The sequence below is a fragment of the Electrona antarctica genome, assembly GCF_951216825.1.
Source record: "Electrona antarctica genome assembly, chromosome: 17".
NCBI classification, from domain to species: Eukaryota; Metazoa; Chordata; class Actinopteri; order Myctophiformes; family Myctophidae; genus Electrona; species Electrona antarctica.
In genome coordinates this window covers 35,846,032-35,861,431 of record NC_136798.1, presented here as the reverse complement: position 1 = coordinate 35,861,431, position 15,400 = coordinate 35,846,032, and the positions used below count along the sequence as shown (strand labels likewise).

At 43.4% G+C, this 15,400-nt stretch overlaps 1 protein-coding gene across 1 annotated transcript; it reads left to right on the top strand.

Annotated features, from left to right (window-relative positions):
- Positions 1 to 4,736: 4,736 nt before the first annotated feature.
- Positions 4,737 to 9,201, top strand: LOC306940856 (F-box only protein 30-like). Its single transcript, XM_079526091.1, has 3 exons — positions 4,737 to 5,028; positions 6,025 to 8,145; positions 8,717 to 9,201. The coding sequence occupies exons 2-3, from the start codon at positions 6,046 to 6,048 to the stop codon at positions 8,909 to 8,911; spliced, it is 2,295 nt and encodes a 764-aa protein (XP_079382217.1). The 5' UTR covers positions 4,737 to 5,028; positions 6,025 to 6,045; the 3' UTR covers positions 8,912 to 9,201.
- The last annotated feature ends 6,199 nt before the right edge of the window (positions 9,202 to 15,400 follow it).

The window sequence follows — 15,400 nt, the reverse complement described above, 5'->3', positions numbered from 1 at the left end:
TAAATCAGAACTTGAGACATACCTGGATCCTCGAGACACATCGCGTGCTTCCCTCGATCTTCTGTTGCGCGCGGTCCTTGGCTGTGATACTTGAGTTTCTCTCTCCCCCACCTCTCTCTCTCTCTCTCTCTCTCTCTCTCACACACATGCATGCATGCACACACACACACGCACACGCACACGCACACGCACACACACACACACACACACACAGTCGCGCGCGCACACACACACACACACACACACACACACACACACACACACACACACACACACACACACACACACACACACACACACACACACACACACACACACACACACACACACACACACACACACACACACACACACACACACACACACACGACCCGCCCCCACCAATCGCTATAGGCTGTTTATCTCACTCTCGCCACAATTCAAAATCTGGCCAAATAAGAACAATTCCAGACATTGCACAGCTCATTTTTTGGTGACACTATTTTTCTCAAGCAAACTTAAGTTATCTTAAGTTTCAATTGAGCAGCTGATGACAAAGATGGATGATAGGGAGAGTTTTGACTCAGCTTACCTACCATACCGACTTTCAGTGAAGCTTTTGGCGAATGTTGGGACATTTTAATCGTTTTAAGAGATGCTACTTTTGGATCTCTGTCAAATGTAGGATTAAGTAGTATAGCTGTTATGGTTCTAACCAATTCAACCCAATCACATGTCCTCTAGTCAAGGAACGGTGATGTTAGAGGAAATTACTCTGGAATTCTGTGTGTGACTTTAATAATTAAACCATGACGTAGCCTATAACCTACTTCTTAAAAAAACCCGTACTAATTTTAACTGAACATCTGGAGACATATGATAGGCCTACAGAGAGATGAGGTAAGAATGAGAGAGAGAGAGAGAGAGAGAGAGAGAGAGAGAGAGAGAGAGAGAGAGAGAGAGAGAGGGAGGGAGGGATGGGGGGGAGGGTGTGCCAACGTTGTCACACTAATCTTTACTTAGCCGGGCGCAACAATCAAAGTCGTACTGTACAGTGTATAGTAATGATCTTGCTGCCAGACAAGCACGTTTTTACCTTGTCACTTCAGAATTAGCCTATACGTCAATCCTAACCGATCACTAAAAGGGTGAAGATTGGATTTATTTGAGATCCGAAGCCTTTCCGTTCGGTTCGGTTACATTATTCTATTTAAAAAGCCTATACTGGCATTGTTGGTCAACTCGCCCCCAATACTTTCAGCACCATGGAGAGCAACGCCATCGACTATAGTTCAAGAACCTCGCACCGCCATCTAGTGTTATCTAGCAGTAATGTTGGAGAGTCACAAAGTTGGAGCGTGCATGTGCTCGCGCAGACACGCACGTGCACTGTCTGTAAAGGCAGCCAGTAGGATATTTGTGTAAACACTTAAGTAATATCCATTTAGCATCGACAGTGTCCACTAACCGATGCCGCTGAATCTTCTAGTAAAGTAGGATAATAGGATTCAATAGGAATACAAGTGGAGACCAATATAGCAGAGTTTGTGAGACAATGCGGTCCTCAATTGGTTAATGCTCACGCCTCCCCACGCAGCATCCCACTTGCATGCAGGGATGTAGCGCAGCCCAGGCCCCAGCCCAGTCATAGCAGAGATATAGCCGCTGCCTCACTCAGATCGGAGTTGAGTCGTGACTCACTCTATTCCAACTTAATTTATGCAGAGGATTGGAATGGAGGCCTGATGTCAATAGCTCTGCTCATACCCCGGTCATATAGCAAGAACATACATCTGCTATTGAGACAATTCTGAATGGACTCGGAGCCATATACTTTAAAGGGGCAGCTGCGTGAGGATCTGCGTGTAGACCATGCAGGGCTGTTTCCAGCAATGACTGTTGCAGTAATCGAACCATTGGCCAAGAGACAAGAATCAAATTATGTATAGCTTCAACTATATGGCTAAGTAAAGTGTTTTTGTTCACATAATATTGCTGCCATCACTCAGGCATTGACTAAAAGCTAGATATAGTTTATCACATTTTTGTCATCAATCAACATTTTTACCATTTGGCAAGCCAATGTTTTATTTTATGTTAATGCACAATATACTAAGTATAATTAAACTTGGCACTGATATATTACTTTTACTTTTTTAAATCAAGCGCAAATTGATGGACATAGTGTCATAGTAAATCAGTGTGTCATACATATTCCGAGGAAAACCTGGAGATTGACATTCAGTAATTGGTATTTATCATCACAATGAGAACATTATAATGTTATCTGAAAATAAAAATAAATCTCAAATTTGCCACGGACAAGGCCAAGTCTTGCCACCTGTGTCTGTGTATGGACACATTGATGTCCCCTGAGGCCCTGACCCCATGGTATTTAACCTCCTTCAGCTTCTCTACTCCTTACATCCGTTCACACACCTGTTTTACTCCTTCTGACTTGCATTCATCTTCTCTCCAGTGCATGCCTCCACCTTTCCAGACTCTCTCCAACCTGTTCCCTCCTGGCTGACCTTGAAGACCAGTCAGGATTCTTTTGAATGAGAATTATGACAGCATCAAGATGACAATTTCACCATTTACATTATTAGATCATCACACCACTTCTGTACAGTTTAAAAAAATATATATATATATATATACACGATGTTATGGGCTTTATAATCACTGTGGTTGATTAGATTTCCCCTAGATGTAGCCTATTATTATTTATTTTATTTTCAACTCCCAGGGGGAGTCAGATACGTTTCTTCAGACAGAAGGCATTGAACATCACAGTCAAACAAATATAATGAGAATTGTGAATTAAAAAAAGGAAAAAAAAGGAGCCTATGAATTGAGAAATAAAATGAGGCACAACTGCAATTCACCTCCCATGGTTATAGTAGAACATGTCTATGTCGCTGCGACGCTGTGTGCCATGTGTGATGGCTGCCATCTACTGGCGAAAACGGGATCTTTTTCTCGAGCTGCACACTTCAATTGACACACCTGCGCGCGCGACACACGCACGCACACACACACGCCCACAACCACGCACGCACGCACACACACACTTCCGTCCACACACACGCACGCACACGTGCGCGCGCGCACACACACACACACACACACACACACGCACACACACACACGTCGCCACATTTCAAGAATTACGTTTTTTACCTATATAGGCCTACAGGTTTAAAGTTAAAATGTATGTCATCTTGTCCCTAACACAAACATCAAATCAAATGCCATTAACAATAAAGAGAATGTAATGTTTGTGTTGGCACCGTTTGTTTTACATTTGATTTGTATTTCACTAGTACTCACACTCACAGCTACGGCTTTGTATTTATTATTATTATATTTTAATCTCAACTCATAGATAGAAATTATATAATGACCATAATTAAATAATCAGGTGATGTAGCTTGCTTCAGTATTGGCATTATATAGTTGTTATGATATTCCTTTTGACAAGCAGAGGGGGTGCACCGTTCCTGGAGATACTGCAATACCAGGTCGATGCGTGGAGTGGACGGAGCAAGCCCCTATTCCATCTCCCAGTTCCAAAAATCAATTTAATATATGGTCCCCGGGTAGGGGACGTATCAGATATTAAACTGATAAGAACAGATACTACACTTGATCTTAGCCAAAAGGCCGAGAAGCGATGCCGATGTGGCTTTCAGAAAGGGCTGGTCACTCTCGGCAATGACAGTAACAGTTGTGGTAAATTTTAAGCGTAACGTAACGTCACACACTAAACAAAACTCTGCAATAAGGAGGTATACTACACAATTTAATCGACGTAGAGATATTTCATAGGAGATAATAATAAAATAATAGAGAGTTCTTTCCATATGGGAGGTTGTTTCTTGGCGCTTCCTGGTCACGTGTCACGCCATACACCAATAACAATGTCGAGGCATCTGGTCCGTTTAAAATGTCGTTGAAAAACTTTAAAGCAATGGAACAACGTTCGTACGCATTCATCTACCAAACACAACGAGTGAGGTGAATTCACGTGTATATCACAGTGACTATTATAATGGTAAAAGTATGCTCATAATAAAAGCCTTAATTGTGTTACATTTTCAACACATTTCGCAAAAGAGAAGCTTTGGCACACCGTGGTGGAGAATCAACGCAACTGCAGTGCAATGTGTGTAATGTATGGTTTCACATTTTTGTGAAAGTATCTGCAATGCAGTATTATGCAGAAATACACAAGTAAAAGTCCCAAATTAAAAATGTAGGCTACTGGAGTAAGCAAAAGTATTTTCATAAATGTACTTAAAGTACCAATTATAGTAAAAGTATTCATTATGAAGAATATCTCATTTCAAGTTACTGTATGTTTTTGCAATAATAATAAAAATCTACAAAGTAACTAGTATTAAAACGTTTTCAAATACATGTAGTGGAGTAAAAGTATAATATTTGCTTCTGAGATGTAGTGGAGACTGTGGAGAGAAGTAAAAAGTATTGGCATTTGAGAATACTCAAGTAAAGTACAAATACCACTGGGATTGTCAGCGACAACTTGCCACAGCTGGCTGTAATCTGGCTCTGATAACAATAGAGGGTATGCGCGTGACATCATCATCAAACCAGGAAGTTATGCAGGAAGATCTACTGAGTGGCAAAAAACTACTTTCTGGCCTTGACAGCCCATACGTCCACACAGAAAAGTCCTATCTGATTGCATTAAACAACATTAAACAATGTTAAACTCACTTTGCATGTTGCTTTGCCACTCGATTGCCACTCGATGTGCCATTCACTTTAAGCATGCGCATACCCTCTATAGCCGATCGTCGTTTGTTTAACTTTTCAGCTATTTTCGGCGCCGCGACACAACTGTACGACGAAGTATTGACATTTTCACAGACACATTGTTTGTGACGTCACGGACAAATCCTTATTCTAGGAAGGATGTAGCTGGCAGTTTTCGCCACTGTCTACTCTACTCTGTACATTCAATTCAATCAAATCCAACGAATCAGAAGTTTGCTTTGACAAGACCATTGATAAAACGACACGGTAAGAAGATATTGGCGTACTTGTCTGGCGAATAAAGGGATAACGGACGTTGGGATGTTTCGTAGTAACATTGTAATAACGTGGTTCAACTTCTCAGCCTGGCTGGCTGGTTGTTGTGGGCCAGCCTTAGTTAGCCTGAGCCTCACAATGAAAGCTAGCATGCTACCGTTAGCCGATATAAGTTGAGTTGTTACTGTTAGCTACGCGACAACCGACAATAAGATCTTACAAACTGCTTTGTGTGCTCTTCTTGTGCTAAACTGCCTGTTACTGTCAAGAGTTTCCGCATATATAACCAATAATGTTGCCTATACAGTTTTGATAAGAAATAGGACTCCTTGTGTGGTTAATAGCTGATTCTACCTGTGCGTTCAACTGTGACAAAAACGTAGCTATTAAAACTAACAATTGTGTCTGCCAAAATAAAGTGGGCGTTGTTGTTGTCCATATAATAATTGAAGCGTTTGACAGGAAATGTAGATGTATCATCGTGCAGATGAAGCGTCACATCAGAATTCCACAACTATTTGTAACCATGCAGTGTGTGTAAACAATAATATAGTAGACGAATGCACACGTGCACCCACTTTCACTGTTGGCCAGCTTATTGTTTCATACAGCTTTAAATGTTGAGCTCATCAGTCGTAGATAACAAAATCACACCTGTGTGAAGTGAGAGGGGCGCTCTCATCATACATCATCTCATTCCGGCCAATCACAATTTGCGTCCTCACCTTCGTCTTCAATGTTTGTGTTTGCACAAACACTCAAAACTGGCCATTCATTGTCAATGGCATTCAATGTTTGTTAGGACAAACACTCTAAACTGGCCATTCATTGTCAATAGCATTCAATGTCTGTTAGGACAATGTTTGTTTACACAAACCCTCAAAGCTGGACATATAGGAGGGGGTAGCGCCCCTCAATAAATAAATACAAAATAAACATATTACAATGGACTAATTCTATTCCCTTCTTTGTCCACTTGTTTTCCAGTCCTCTCTAATTCTGCTGAATATGGAGGAAAGCCATGCCCACTGTATGTCATGTGTGAACCACAGGTGCACGGCCAAGCCTAATCCGGGCATTTGTTGTGATCTCGTCACCTGTCCCCTGGTGTGTGGATCTGTATTTCACTCCTGTAAGGCCACCGAGCACCGCCTCCTGTGCCCACTGGAAAGGGTCCCGTGCCTCAACAGTGGCTCAGGCTGCCCGTACACCCTGGTGCGCAACCGAATGTCCGCGCACCTCGAGGTGTGCCCGGCGGGGGTGGTGTGCTGCACAATGGAGTGGAACAGGTGGCCCGTCAGCTGCCTGGACTACACCTCCTACGAGACCCTGAGCCGGGGCATGGAGGAGGTGGAGCAGCTGGACATGGCGCTCGCCCTTCAGGACCAACGCACTTTGCTTGAGTCCCTCAAAGTCGTCGCCATGGCTCCCACCGCAGAGAGAGAGACACTCGTGGCAGAGAGCGAGCGGGACGATGGCGCGGCGCACTCCGCTCTGCCCGCGGCATCCTCCGCGGCGTCCACCGCCTCTGAGTCGCGGTCGCTGCCTGCTCAGCCACAACCGCTCGCGCCATGTTCAGCGAAAGAGAAAATAGCAAACGGAATTAACGGTTTGAACGAGGAGCACTACAGCAAGCTCTACGAGGCCACGGTGGAGACGGCTAGAAGTCTGGCCGCTGCCTTGGATATTTTCAGCAGCGGCGCCAGTTACTCTGACAACAGCATGGAGTGTAAGAACGGAGTTACTGTACAGGACAGCAGGGAGAGCCGCATCCGAAAAAGGGATCTAAACAAGGGACTGGAAGCCATGGCCGCTGTGGCTCCCGAGGGTTGTGCTGCAAAAGACATGGTTGAGCAGAGTGTTTGTTATGGCTGTTTGAGTGGAAAGGGGGCTCAGAATGGACCGCAGATTTCAGACGCAGCAAAAGGACCACTGTCTATGGGAACTATGGGAGCTTGTGTGGAGGCATCCTGCCCTGTTGAGGAGCAGGAGCACACGCGTGTCGCTGCTCAGGAGGAGCCCTCTGTTTTTCAGTCGCCGACCCCTCCACTGTCACCACCCCTGCCGGTCAGTCAAGGCATTGCACAGAGGGCTGGTCACGTGGTCTTGGAGGACAGGGGGTTAGTGCTTTTAGAAGACTGGGGGCTGGAACGCAAACTACACAATAACCAGTTTATCAGGGGCTTTGGCCAGTATTCTCAGTCAAACGGACGGAGGGCTTTGCTCCCCGATCGCTCGCTCTGTAGATTTTGTCCCAAAATGGAGGACAAAGCGGTGGATACGTCTGACCTAGAGCAGGATGAAGACCCCATGGGTCTTGGGGAGATTGATTTGATCACGGCCGCCCTCCTTTTCTGTTTAGAGGAGTCCAGAGAATGTCGAAGAATCTCCGACACGATCTATGTCGACGGATACCACGTTGACTTTGGCACACAGACGTTCACTTTTCCAGCAGCAATCTTGGTAACTAACACCAGGGTGGGCGACATGGCGTCGGCATCCGCCTGCGACCACGCCGCCCCCCAGCTCTCCTACCCCAGCCCCTTCCGCACGCTCCGCCTCGGCCTGGTCCTGGAGGCTCTGGAGGTGGAAGCGGTTCCGCACAACCGCTACCTGCCCCCTAACCCGCGGTACCAGCACATGTTTCCGTTCGTTTGCGGCCAGTCATTCCGCAGGGACCAGTTCTCGTCGCACTTTAAAAACGTCCACGGCGACATCCACGCTGGCCTCAACGGCTGGATGGAGCACCGCTGTCCACTGGCCTACTACGGCTGCACGTTCTCCCAGCGGAGGTTCTACCCGTCCACCAAGGGGGCCAAGGTCGTTCACGACAGACAACTGAGGTCCTTCGGGGTCCAGCAGTGCCCGGGGTCGAAGCTTCAGAGTGCCTCTTGTTCGGACCAGTTCAGCGGGCTGCCCATTGAGATACTGTGGCATATAGCTGGGTTCCTTGACAGCTTCAGCCTGTGCCAGCTAGCCATGGTGTCGCGGACTATGAGGGAAGTATGTGGCAGCCTGCTCCAGGCCAGAGGTATTGTGGAGTTGCAGTGGGAGCGGAGGCATTCCCCAAATGTTCATGGTGCTGTTTCATGGCAGATAAAAAACAGGGTAAGTGTTAAATATTGCAATAAATAAACATTAAACAACACACACACACACACACACACACACACACACACACACACACACACACACACACACACACACACACACACAGAGGAAATCCTGAATAAATTGTGGGTTCGGGGTATGTTGTCATGACAGAGGCACTGAGTGTGTGTAAGGATGACTGATTTATCCAATACGCAACAGGTGTGTTGTCAGCCCCAGCTCAGAGTCCCAATGAGTTTGGATTCAGGCCAGGTGTGACTGCTTAAAAAGACATATCATATCAATATGTAACGTATGTACTAATGTATTACATATTGATATGATATGTCTATCATGCATATATCAAATAATCACTTTGTCACATAATTGTTTGATCAGACAATACATCAGCAACTGCTTATTGTCTGTGTCCATTCTTCTGGAGTGTTTTCATTTGGATATGCAAGGAGGCCCTTAAGTGGAAATGCCAAAAATAGGGACAAAACTTATTTTTTGCATCAAGCATTGTTGCATATGTGTACAATGCATCTCTTTGTTGATCTATATAATTTACCTGTTTTTTTTTTAGGTGTGGAAATTCAGTACTGGCTTCAGCCTGGTGTCTTCGTGGGGTTTCTCAGACCTCCCCAGCATGTCGGACCATCTTAGGAAGTGCCGCTTCAACACCGTAGACCGCAAGTTGGACCCTGTACCCCTTCCGGCCATGTGCACAGCGCGGGACGGCCAGTCCCTCCTCCGTGTCCTCCGCCATATTAACACTTGATCGAGCACCTTACCTGTCTAGATGCACCGTGGTCACTGTGTAATTTGAAACGTTACCGTTTGATTTGTTTTCTGTTATGAGAACAAAAAATAAAAGTCTGTACTACACAGGAGGTGAAGCACGAGAGCCTTAATCAAAGATGTAACACAAAACGTGCTACTGTACTATAGTAGCCTGCGGTTTAGTATTTAACGTTGCATTCGTTTGTGTTGCAAAGTTCCCTATGTTTTGGTAACATATTTTCTTGGAGTCAATATATCAACTGTGAGATAAAGAAATGGAGTTGGAAATGTTTTCACTGTCTTGCCTTTCAGTCACAGCCATGGGACGAGCAAATTGTTTGCCATATTGCACCATTTTTGCATAACTGGAGTTATGCTAGCACTTTAAAGGTTTGTTAACCCCTCCCATGTTACTCAATTATCCACTTTACAAAAAATATACTCTAGCATAGAGGTTGAGACATTATCTGAATGGGTGAGTAGACTTAACCTGACTCCGCCAGATGGGGCAGCAGAGAGTACACTGGGTTCCCCCCTCCTGCTCCCATCTGGGAACTCTCAGGCAGACTTGATGCCCGGCCACAAAACGGCCTGGCCAATCAGCAGCAGCTAGAAGCTAGAAGCTGCTGCTAGAAGCTGCTAGAAGCTGCTGCTGATTGGCCAGGCCGTTTTGTGGCCGGGCATCAAGTCTGCCTGAGAGTTCCCAGATGGGAGCAGGAGGGGGGAACCCAGTGTACTCTGCTGCCCCATCTGGCGGAGTCAGGTTAGAGTAGACTGGATGTCATGCAAATCAAAACAGGACGTGTACTATAACGCATGAGTTTTTCCTACAATTTAATAAAATCTTTACCTCCTTTTTAAGTGTTTCACGCATTCAGTTTAAGAACACCAGAGTGTTTTAATTCAAAAGTAGTAGATTTCTGTATTTTCTGCTGTGTGTGAAGTCAGTCTAATGATTGAATGGTTGTGTGAAGTAGACTGACTTGGTTATTCATTTCTGCCTCAAACTTCATGTATAAATAATGTTCTATCAATATCTTTGATAAATATTAACGAGAGGTCAAAAGCTATTCTACTGTAGCAAAGCAAATGCATGTACATCTGTCAAAAGTGTTCACACACCTGTGAGCCTGTGCACTTTTGGTCTCAGGGGTGACCCCCAAGTTCTGTTTTCGGAATCACTGGGGTGTCTTTGGGGCTGTTTGGAATAGGTGCATGCAATTTCATGCATGCAACACTCACCTGGTTTGAGAAACGGGAGGAGGCATTTCCTGGCAGGGAATGTATAGTGGAACACCCCTCCTTTGGTAACTTCTGTTTTGGGAATCAGTGGTGTCAAAAGGTTGTGTGTGTGTGTGTGTGTGTGTGTGTGTGTGTGTGTGTGTGTGTGTGTGTGTGTGTGTGTGTGTGTGTGTGTGTGTGTGTGTGTGTGTGTGTGTGTGTGTGTGTGTGTGTGTGTGTGTGTGTGTATATATATCTCTGGCACCGTTGGCCTGATCAATGGCACGTAAATGTATATTTCTGAATAAAGCCCCACCTCTAACTTCTGTTTTCAGAATCAGTGGGGTCAAATAGTGGTATTGGTTGGTATTTAATACTATACTTCATATATTATACTTTTGTTCTTCCACCTACTCCATACAGTAGCCTCCCAAAATCCAATTGATTTCAACAGAGTACCTACAGTACAGACCTGAACCCTCTGTTTACACATGTTTAAAGAATAAAACAAACTGACCACATGTTCCACAGCATGGTTTGAGAATCACTACTGTACTTGGCACAATATGATGTGACACTAAAGTACATATGTCCTTAAGGTACATATGCCCTCTGGCTGTTTATCTATGAACACACACACATTTTAGTTATTTATTTGATTCCACAAATTACAATTAATTTTACAAGGAAACAAATATATGTTCACTTAAGGATACACATGGCACCTCCTCCTCCACACAGACAAACTGCCTATAACAGCCGAAACAGAGCAGTATTTGGCAAGTTGTTTGGCTTTGCTCGTTGTCATGCCAGCTATTCTTAGCTGGCATGGTCAGTTTATGCACATTGCCCAGGCTTCCGAATATCAGTATAGTATGGCAAATCTACAGCGATACCCCAGGTTTGTTCTACACACACACACACACACACACACACACACACACACACACACACACACACACACACACACACCTCTAAGGCGAATGATTTAAGAATATAAATACCACCACCACGGTGCACCACCACATAAGACCAGCCGATACCATTCAACAGCAGCCATTATTTCATCTGAAAGGACACATTTCAAACTATTCAAGGTAAGGCTTTTTTTTCTACTTTCAGTGGATCATCCACAATCTGCTTAAATATAGTAGACGTTGGTGTTAGCCTAATAGAGTACATTTGGAATTATATTCAGAGCTTATCTTGAACCTGCTGGCTGAGACTGTCCGCCAGTGGGTGGTGCTGTTTTGCAAGTTATTGTGAGGAGTGTACCTTGTGTTTTAGGACAGGACCCCCCTTTCTGAAACCAGCTCCTCGCCACTCGCTCTACACACTTGCCCTCGATATGCGCGTTCACGCGAGGCTGCGCCATATTAAGTGTCGTCCGAAACCAAGCAGCCTTGAGTGGAAGTGGCTTATAAAGCCCTCAAGAGCGAGTCTGTGCCGATCTAGACTCGATTGCCTTGTGCAGCCCTGTTCTCTGTCCGCATGGAAAACGCGACCTACAAATGTAAGTACCACCACAAATAAATGATAAATAAACTCCTCCTAAACAATCTTCATCTGATGCAGAATAGACAACACTCCAACTGATGTTCACAAGGGCTCTTTATTTACCCCACCGTGAAAAAAACGATAAATGAAAGTTATGAAACCACACAAACAAAACAACTTATGATTTATAAACACCATGGATGTATATGACATGTCATTTTTGACACGCTGTATTTCCTTTTTCCATATTAATGTCACAAACATACACAATAAAATGCAATATAACTGTACAAACAAAATAACAGGTAACACAATTGCGTGATGGTAACCATGGCAACGAATGGTGTCTGTTTCCTGTTTCTGCACAAGGAGGGCGAGTGTATTTCCAAACAGTTTTTTATACCCAGCACCCTAATCAATGGAACTTGATTCAGCTGGAGGGGCACTTTCTGACGAGGGAACCTCCCGAGAGCACTTCAAGTCAAGGGACTGGTTTCAGAAAGGGCCGACAGGTGTTCCTGTCCTGTCCTAAAACACAAGGTACCCTCAAATTGACATTGTGTAATCAAGCCTCTGCTCAAGGTGTGCTAGATTGTAATTAGCAGCACACTATTTATTTCAGTTCATTGTGAAGGCACACAGAAACCTGTCAATTAAACTCCTTTGGCCCTCAGTTTGGACTCTGCTGTAGTTGCAACTACTGCAACTACAGCTTAACTCAAAATGTCAGGAAGAGGGAAGGGAGGAAAAGTTCTTGGACATGAAATATTGAGCACCACTGATATAGAAACATAGGTATTTCAGAAAACTGTCAGGATTTAGAAGACTAAAATAATTAACTAAAATTATATATATATATATATATATATATATATATATATATATATATATATATATATATATATATATATCCAAACATTAGCAAGATTTTCAAGTGGGCTACTACTGTGTAGATGGACAAAGGGGAAAAGGTTAACTTTCTCAGATGTTGTGTCCCTCATTTCAGTGGTAAAAACTGGAACACCTACCCTTACAAGACTGGAGATGCTTGTGGTGACTGTCGCGATTACTGTGAGGACAATCTGTGCAGTTCAATAAAGGAGAGAACACACCAATATGGAATAAGCAAATGTTTATTGGAAAGATTTTGGCAGCAGTTTAGCAAGGAGATATTTGGCAAACGGCAATGGCAAAATTATGGCAGAGCATTATTTTGGCGATTAGACTCCAATTGCATTTATTGAATAAGATTAGCTTTTAATAGGGAGAACCCCCCCATTGGAGCATTGAAGTCTAGACGCTGGTGGTGGCAGCTGAGCAGATGAACCTCCTTCCTTCTCAACACTAGATGGCAAGGTGGAGTTGGGGATGGAGGTGGGTTGCTTGTTGTGACTGAAAAGAGAATGGCAAAGTGTCAGAGGCAGAGATATTTAAAGGCGGAGTCAAATCACCTGATTGGCTGCTGCAAAGTGCTAGGATTTGAGAACAGATAATGATGAGCCATGATAGTGCTGAAAGGCCGAATGAAAGCGTTGGTTAAGATCTTCCTTATTGAACCTACACTAAAAGCTACATTAAGTGACCAGTTTTTTTTGTTTTTGTTAAAATAAGGTAAAGCACTCTAGTGTTCAGTAACGGGTCTCCCTGTCTCTCCAGCACTTTTTTATGGGGTTCCTATTTTGGTTATTAATTTCTTTGTGTCACCACTTCCCATTTCACTTGTTTAGTCTGCATCCTGACTGAGTTTTCTATTCTGATTGGATCAAATTGGTATTATGACCTGAAAATGTTTAGTTTAAAGAGCTAGTAGATAGACATGGACACTCCTGTTACTGAATACGCTAGCAGAGAGAGCGTACATATTTTCCTTAAGCCTCATGGCCCCCGCAAAGTTAACCCCAACCCTTACCTAATCCCAACTGTAAACTGAGAGAACAGGCCCCTTCAACCTTGAGGGGTGTACATAATATCCAGGAGAAGTTGAGACGTGTAATAAATTATAAATACAATTATATTTCACATCTACCACCATCAACTCAATGATTCTCTCTTTCAGCCAACCCATGTCCCTATAAGGATAGGTGGAGTAACTGTGCTAGGCTGGGGACTTGGGGGTGCGACCACAGGATAGAAAAGTGCGAGGCATCTGTTTACTAGTGTACAACGTAAATATCAATCTGTGCTTCTAGAAAATAGATTGAGCAGACTTTCTCCATTTCTTTTTGCCTGTTTTAATTAAGTGAGGCGTGCTCTTATCATCGTACATCATGTCGTAACATGTCTATGATGTAAATTCTCCACTCATTATCAATGGGAATTTAACAAAAATACAGATTTGATGATGTAAATTCTCGATTTGTGACAAATAGCAGATTTGCTCTGCTACATTATATGGTGTAAATTCTTGATTCATTGTCAATGGGAATTTAATCTGTGTAGGACGCAAATAAATGTGCACATGATGTCCATTGATTGTCAATGGCATTTAATGTTAGGACAAATCTACACGATAGATGAATATGGGCTCGTGCCCCTCAATGAAAATGTAATTGAAAACATTTAATGTTTGTTGGGACAAATTCTGTTACAGTACATACACCAAAAGCTGGACATAGGAGTTGCTATCGCCCCTCAAAAATAATAATACTGGCAGACAAATCAGACTTGTCCTATTGGAATCAGATTGTTTTAAGTCTGAACTGAACAGCACATGGTTTCATTCAGGTAATCTTCTGTAGCCACTGGACTGACATTCATTGTGGAGGTGACTCCATTACAACACCTACAGTGAAATGGTTCATACACGTGGGGAAAGTATTTGAATTGAGTCTGACAGCTACTTTTACTGTACTTGAGTAAAGTAAGAGTCACTGAAAACACTGACCATCATACATCACTGGTGGCTGGATGGATTTCTGAACTGCCAACAGCCCTCCCATGAGACGCAGACAAGAGTAGAACATAATTTTATCATGAACATTAGTGTGGACCAACTATATGAAGGTAGGTTGAAAAGTGCTGAAGTGGTCCTTAATAGTTATATTAATTCATAGAATCCCCTCTCATTGTTTTGTAGTACTGGTGGAGGTTGTATAGTTAGTTGCAGTCTAGAACGGGGATTTTCACTGCAGCAGAAATGGCGCGTCTTGAAAATAAATGTAGGACTTTCTAATGCATTTTCAGCTATATTGTGTACCAAGTACTATGTATTTTGAACCATAAAATATATCATATGACATATGATTTTATACAAGATAGCAATTAAGCCACTGTGATCCAAGAGATGGATGGATGATTGACAGACAAGCAACTGTGGTGTATTATGAATCATAACATAGGCATAACTACATGGTTAGTCACAATTGTACATATAACTTTAACTTCTGTAAGTCATTTCTCCAGTGTCTTAACAAAGTGCCTTAAACTGAAGCCTATTTGCATATCAATTGGTCCACAGGCAGGAAGCCACTCTCGGGGGTGAAAGACAGTCATTCCAAATTGTAGGGTTTACTATTTGACTTCTCAAGATAGTTCTTGGGAAGTGATCTTTGCTGATATTATCTTTAGGGTCAGCGACCACAGGCCGTGGCTTACGGCAGCTGTAACAATACCTAGGCTATCTTTGGGGTCTGTTTCAACATCTTTTATAACTCAGGATGCTTTACAGGAGCATTTTATTATTATAGTGCCTGTCACAGGTGGGGGTCTTTGACTTAACTGACACACACACACACACACACACACAGGGACAAGGTGACACCCACTGCAT